Raw genomic sequence first — 7,035 nt, forward strand, 5'->3', positions numbered from 1 at the left:
GGAAGTGATTATTCCCCTCTATTCGGCATTGGTGAGGCCGCATTTAGAATATTGTGTCCAGTTTTGGGCCCCCCACTACAAAAAGGATGTGGACAAGTTGGAGAGAGTCCAGCGGAGGGCAACAAAAATGATTAGGGGGCTGGAGCACAGGACTTATGAGGAGAGGCTGAGGGAACTGGGCTTGTTTAGTCTGCAAAAGAGAAGAGTGAGGGGGGATTTGATAGCGGCCTTTAACTACCTGAAAGGGGGTTCTAGGGAGGATGGGGCTAGGCTGTTCTCGGTGGTGGCAGATGACAGAACAAGGAGCAACGGTCTCAAGTTGCAGGGAGGGAGGTCTAGGTTGGACATTAGGAAAAAGTTTTTTACTAGGAGGGTGGTGAAGCACTGGAATGGGTTACCTAGGGAGGTGGTGGAATCTCCATCCTTAGAGGTTTTTAAGCTGCGGCTTGACAAAGCCCTGGTTGGGATGATATAGCAGAGGTTAGTCCTGCTTTGAGCAGGGGGTTGGACTAGATGACCTCCTGAGGTCCCTTCCAACTCTAATATTCTATGATTCAGGTCACCCAGCCGGCCTGGGGCAGAGGCATGAACAGAACCCAGGTTTCCCCAGTATCAACCCAAGGCGCTATCCACTAGACCATATTGCCTCCCCATAGGGGGAAGTGATCTCTCAAGTGATATTCACAGTCAATTAAAGATCCAGCACATTCAATTTACAACCTGTAAGGCACTGAGGGGAGTGAACAGAGAATCCCACTGATTTTCAAATTGTTCCAAATTCTTCAAAATCATTAGGAATGGAAATAATTCTGTCACGGGTATTTTGATGGGAGTGGGATGCACACACTCCACTTGCAACAAGGGACAGAGGAACTAAGGTGAGCAGATAGGAGGTCAGTTTTATTCTTCCTCCTCCTGTATTTGAGTTCATCATATGAATCCATTTGAAAGATTTCTCATTTAAATACCAACTGCATATAATCACTAAAAGGTAACAACATTACTGTATTTCCTTAGGAAGGGGATCCACGGGACTGGAATAGCAGGGGTGCAGGGCAGGACTGATGGACATTGACACAGCTGTGTGGGGAGCCCATGACTGGAATACTAGGGAAGCTGCAGGTCAGGACTGAGGCTCCCAGAGTCCCTTTTTGGGATTAATCCTTGATTTCTCTCCATAGCAGACAATACTCGAGACCATATGTACTCACCCCTGTTTCTGGAGGATCTGGAAGCCAGCCCAGTTCACTCTGTGCAGTGCTTGTGTCCAGGAGATTCACTGCAAGCCAGAAGGAAAGGATCAGAAACCCAACGCCAATGGTTTACGGAATAGGCATATCAGAGCGTTCCCTTTTTGTCACTGCTTCTTAGGTCAAAAGCACTTTCCCCATTCTGTTCACCGTGACCGTCTCCAGGTCATTCAGCAATGTCTGCAGCTCTGCCCCACAGTTCATAGTCACATCACCTGTCCTCCATTCCTTCCTCTCCAACCAGCAAAAGACCATGAAGAATCTTTGCCTTTGTCCACACCCATTTCCCCCTCCACACACACAACAGAATGGCTAGAGGGAGGATAGCAACAGATCACAAAAACATTGCAGCTACCCAGAAATTCTTTCCAATCCATGCAAACCCAGGCAGGTAAAATCCAAAGAGGAGCCCCTCCTGAAGCCTGACAGGGCAGGTTTCCACTTAGAGCTCCCCACCACCACCATCGTGGGCACTGGAGGTGGGGATGAATTGAAATGGGGATGCAGTGTCCCAAAACTGGCCTGGTAATTGAATCATCTCTCCAAGAATCTCCCTTCAGAACAGGAGAGGCAAAGCCAACAGGCAGAGGAAGAGAGACAGGTGCTGAGGTGACTGAACAAATTACCAACACAAAAGATCAATTAGTATTGCCTCAGGGAACTAGCCAGGGCTGAGGAGGGGAGAGCAAGTGGGGTCATGGGAAGGTACAGTGTAAAGAGACCGCATGAAGAGCTGTAAAACCTCCAGTCACAGCAGCCAAGAGCCTTTAGCAGCTAGTTCATGGATGGATCTATCACCTCCACTACATATGGACCCATCCAACTGTTCTTTGGTTTCTCCGTACTGTATTTCAGTTTCTAAGAATCTTCCCGTCTGCAGGGGAAGCTGCTTGCAGCTCAGACGTAGCTGGTTGCAAAGAGAGACGGACACCCTTCTCTCTCTCTTGGGCAGTCTTTACTTTGGGGTTTTTTCCCTACTGAAAGTATAGAACTGTTCTTTGTTTATGGCAAAGTATAACGCTGAGAACTTTCTCAGTACTTTGAAGGTGCAATGTTGTACTAACATTAATTAATTAATTCCCAGCAGAGAAACAGGACAGTATCAGCCCTCCTGTAACACCTAATTTGATTCTCCAGCGGGAGGGGTTCTGTCAGCTGTGTTTTAGTATCCGCTGTCCACAACCACCCAGTTTCTTTCCCTGTGCATTTCTTTGGGGAGGTGCTTTAACTCAGAGATCTTGTTCGTGTTCATGGATGGGAATAAGGAAGAAATTTATGAGCTTTATCTTAGCATTCACCTTCCCGAATATCCCCCTCACTAACATTCCACTTCCCATCCCACACACCCACACTGTTCAGCTCATCTTCCCCCTTTGTCTTTTTCTCGCCCTGACTGCCACCTTTCATCCCTTCCCCCTCCCAAAGCATTGCCTCAACTGTTTCACACAATAGCTAATTCAGCTAGCCTAGGAGGGCTGCAGAATGCAGTATTGTCACTGCTCCTGGCTTTATCATGAGTCTCAGGCTAGTTGGTGTTTGTCTTAGAGTCCTAGCTCCTGGAAAGTATGCCATTCGATGAGAATCCTGCTTTCAGTTTAGTTTCCAGCCCTCGTGGTTGCTGTGAAAAAAATGAAAATGTGAGCTGAGTGCACCCTAAAGTCCTGGGATCTGGAAGGCAAATAAAAAGAACCTCATCTTTTTAAAGCCAGTCTCCTGATTTTTTTGAGGCTTGGCTCATGATTTTGTAATGCTCTTGTAGTTGGCAATACTGAGACCAGGCCTACACGGTAAAGCTTTGCCCCTCTGTTGGCCAGGGGTGGGAAGAGATATGATCCTTGATCAACAGAGCCGTGCTGAGAAAAGCCCCTAGTGCAGATACAGGTATAACAGCAGAACAGCACTTTTCCATGTATTGCTTGTTCTTAGGCTTGGAAAGATTAGATTTTTATTGGTCAGTGTTGGTAAACATCAAATTCCCACAGACTGAGGACAAAATATTTCCACTGATAATCAAAATGTACAGATAGCCAAAGCAAAAAAAATGCTGCTTGAGAACTTACTGGAGTTTAATTTAAGGATATTTATTTTCTCTGTTTTGCCATGTAATGTTGACAATCTGTGTTTTAACAGTTTAAAGCTTTAACTTTTCGAATCTGACCATCTACTATCATTAAATAATTATTGTCTGACCTGCCCATAATTTCTTACCACCGTGAGAAATGAAACTGATAAACATTGAAAAAAATGATTACAAATTAACATAGCTACTATCATTGAAATGATCAAAAAATAAAAATCGAATTCTGCCAACTCTACCTGTTTTGCTTGGGGTGGGGGATTACGTCTTGGAATAAGCTATACCAGCAAAAGTGTCATTTTGCAGGTGTAAGCTGCATCCTCACTAAGCGCATTTTGCTGGTATAATATTCCATGTCAGGTATCCCAGCAAAGCGCTCCTCGTGTAAACCTGGCCTGAGAATTACGCTTTTGCAGCACAGAGAAAAATCCCTAAAGATGCCCTGTTGACTTGCACTAGCCTCACTCTGAAAGCCATATCCAACCGGACTGGGAATGAACTCGGGGTGATAAAGTGCCATTTAAAGGGCTGGAATCTCCTTCTTGCTATCCCTGACTAGATCAGTGTTGCCTGCCAGCTACAGCCAGCAGAGCAGAGTGTAAAGTGCAGGAGAGACTCTGGAATGAGGAAGCAGGGCATGGCCCAGGATCAGAGATACGGACATGAATCCCTGCACCCCTCCCTTCTTCTTCCCCTCTCCGCTCTATTCTCTCGGGGACTTTTGAGGAGATAATACTTCCATAGTATTGGTAGTTCCACATCCTAGCTGCCCAAGGTACTCCTCACTCCAGTCACTTCCTAGTGCATGCAGTATCTACACCACACAAGTAAGGGGCATGATCAAGTGAGGAAGAAGAGATCTGAGAGGGACAGGCAGTTTTTGTAAGAGTAGAGAGAGGAGAAAAATACTGTAGTGAGCAAGAGAGATTTAAGAGCTTTCTAGGCAAGGACAGGAACCTGCTGGGCAGAAGTTCCTGCTGCCTTCTAGTGCCGTCTGGTATTACAGGATAGCTGCTGTGAGTTGTGGTGGGAACACATACACGCACACACACCCTGCCCTCCTCCCCACATGGAGAGTGCACCAGCAAAGCAGACCTCTAGCTGGGTCACACCCACAAGGCCCACAGTTTGGATGCTGCATGGAGGGAAGGTAGCATTGAGCCACTGACCTGCAGAGTTAAGATGCTGGGGGACAGAGGCCACACTGGTGGGGGCAGAGAGCTCGGCTGTCCATGCCCTGACATTTGGACGTCTCACTGTTATGTGGCAGATAGTGAGGAAGAGACTCTCTCCGAGAGAAATAAAGGCCGCGTCCATCTGGGATCCAAAGAGACTCAAGGGACCATGTGACCAGAGGGGATGAATCCTGTTGGGGTATGTCTGCCCTTCGAGCTGGGGGCATGATCTCCAGCTCAAGGAGATCTCAGGGGTGCTGAAACCATTTGTACAGTGGGGTGCTGAGAGCCACTGAACCGAGCTGTAAACCCTGTATATGATGGCAAGCCATATTCCAGCACCTAGGAGACATACCTGCACTCGCTCTGACTGAGCTAGTGTGCTAAAAATAAAATGTAGCTGCCGTGGCAGGCATCAGCGGTAGGAGGGGCTGGCTGCCCCCAGTACGTATCCATCGGATACTCCAGTCTAGGCACACACTCTGGAGCTGAGTGGAGAGAGCAGCTCGCTGCCCTGAGTCCATGCCTGGTGCCTTGGACTGGTCCGTACTCAGAGAGGCTAGCCCCACCCGCTGCTGCGGCCTCAGTCTATTTTTAGGTCTCTAGCTCCATGCGAAGCAGCCAAGGGTCTATTTCCTCAAGCTGGGAATTACGCCCCCCGTTCACAGTGTCTCAGGGCATGTCTACACGTGTCCTAGGGGCTGGACTTGAGGAAAGGGTCACAGCCACAAGCAAAACACCATAGTCTCAGGCAGGTGAGCTGCCAGTGAAGGGGGCAGGGCAGACATCCTGGAACAAGTCATCCAGCTCCTAAATCCTTCCCACCAGCTATTCTTCCAACCGTCACCGATAGACAAGTCAGTTCCTGGAGTTCACCTGGAGCCCAGCCTAGGGTTCTGTCTAATCTGGCCCTCTCCTCAACGGATGCAGCCAAATGTCTAGACATTTATTTATCCAGAACCCTATTTAAAATGGGCCTGAGAACCACATCCTGAATGAGCAGGGCCAGAGAGAGGCCCAGACCTCTCCTCATAGAATGCTAGGGGAAGAGCATCTCCAATGTCTGAAGCCCGTCATACCAGTGAGCAGAGAAAGATGGCAGAGAAGGGGGGTGAAAAGGAGGGTCCAACAGTTCCACAAGTTCTCTTTAACCTCTCAGAAAGGTACAGCGTCTTCCCCCCCGGTTCTTGTCAGGTTCTCACACACGGAATCCCTCACAAGCACTACGCAGTCTAGAGATAGCTATCACTCCATCTAGCAAAAGGGGCTAAGAGGAGGAGGGAGCTAAGCAGGGGGGAAGTGAAGCAGAGGCAGGCCTAAAAGGGGCAAAGGAAAGAGAAATGGGAGGGGGGAAGGCAAGGATCAAGGGGAAGGCACGGAGGGCAGGGTAAATACATTCTGCTGGGTAGTAAAGCTGAACAAATTCCTCCCCCTGCCATGAGAAAGTGGAAGGGGAGATCAGCACGGATGGTTCGCTAGTGCCAAAATGTCCACAAAAGCTACAAATCAAACAAAAAGCGGTTCTTGCTGAAAGTGTTAATTCCCCCCAGTCCCCAGAGCGATTCCTTAGGGCGTGGGGAAGGGGGTTTATTCATTCGGTTTGTGCTTGAACTTGTAACCCCAGCGTTTGTGTTAAATGCAAAAGGAGAAAAAGCCCAGCTGGATCCACAAATGCTTTAAGGTGTTGTGCTTAAAACTGGCTGCGGGGGAGTGGAGGGAAGGTGCAGTTCCTAGAACCTGCAGCAACATGGGTGCCCTCCCCACCCCGGGAAAATAGTCTGAAAATAGGTGACAGTCTCAAAGAAAAGTAAAGGAGTGAGCCTCCCAAGCAAAGCCCACCTGCCAGTCTCCCCACTCACTGCCTGCCCTCCACACACACATTTCCTGTCTTCATTTTACTATGTTCTCCTGCCCTCCCTCCATACTCCTGCCCCCCTTTGATAAGGCCAGTCAGAGCCCCCTGCAGAGGAGGTCTCCTTCCCCCTCTCCCCTCAGGTCTCCCACGGAGCCTTTCCACCCCGCTCTCAGCCACACTCCCGGGGGCTGGGGCAGGGGAGAGGCCAGGCACTATCCTTACCTTCTTTCCCAGGTATCTCAGGAGGCAGGAAAGCACAAAGCAGGAGAAGGAGCCCAGTGGAGAACCCTGTCCTGCTGCCAGGGGATCTCAACTCCATAGTCCCAGGGAAGAAGCCCTGGTCCCAGCCCTTGCACCCTGGGTCCCTGCTTCCTTGGCTCAGGCCCTAGACACCTGGCACTTGCTCCCTGTGCGTGACTCTCTCCTGGAGCCTCCTGACGGGAGCGCACACATTGCAAAATCCGCCTGCCTGGCCCGGAGTTCTGATGAAAGACCAAAGCGAGGGGTGGAGAAGCCAGTTCTCTCCCTCCCTACCCACTTGCTGCCTTTACCTGCTCTTTAAAGGGGCTGGTTACAGACTTCCCATCTGGCAGGCAAATAAATCCATCTTAAAGGCAGCTAGCCAGCCACCTTTTCCTGGGATAGTCCCTTCACCGGACCTTTGCTCCACAGCTCCTG

General features: G+C 49.4%; 1 protein-coding gene across 2 annotated transcripts in view; it reads right to left on the bottom strand.

The window, feature by feature from the left end:
• Nucleotides 1-6,817, bottom strand: part of EPHA1 (EPH receptor A1) — a 49,312-nt gene extending 42,495 nt beyond the window's left edge. The window contains exons 1-2 of one of the 2 annotated variants that reach the window (XM_067570039.1): nucleotides 6,580-6,817; nucleotides 1,212-1,279 (exon numbers count right to left, since the gene is read on the bottom strand). In XM_067570039.1, the coding sequence (XP_067426140.1) occupies nucleotides 1,212-1,279; nucleotides 6,580-6,676 (165 nt within the window). In that variant the 5' untranslated portion in view covers nucleotides 6,677-6,817. Of the gene's footprint in view, nucleotides 1-1,211; nucleotides 1,280-1,605; nucleotides 1,672-6,579 lie in introns of those variants that run through there. The other variant, XM_067570041.1, reaches the window with a different exon arrangement.
• Nucleotides 6,818-7,035: the final 218 nt, after the last annotated feature.

This window comes from Emydura macquarii, unplaced genomic scaffold (assembly GCF_026122565.2).
Source record: "Emydura macquarii macquarii isolate MOO-44397 ecotype Brisbane River unplaced genomic scaffold, CSIRO-AGI_Emac_v2 contig_2979, whole genome shotgun sequence".
Classification (NCBI taxonomy): Eukaryota; Metazoa; Chordata; order Testudines; family Chelidae; genus Emydura; species Emydura macquarii.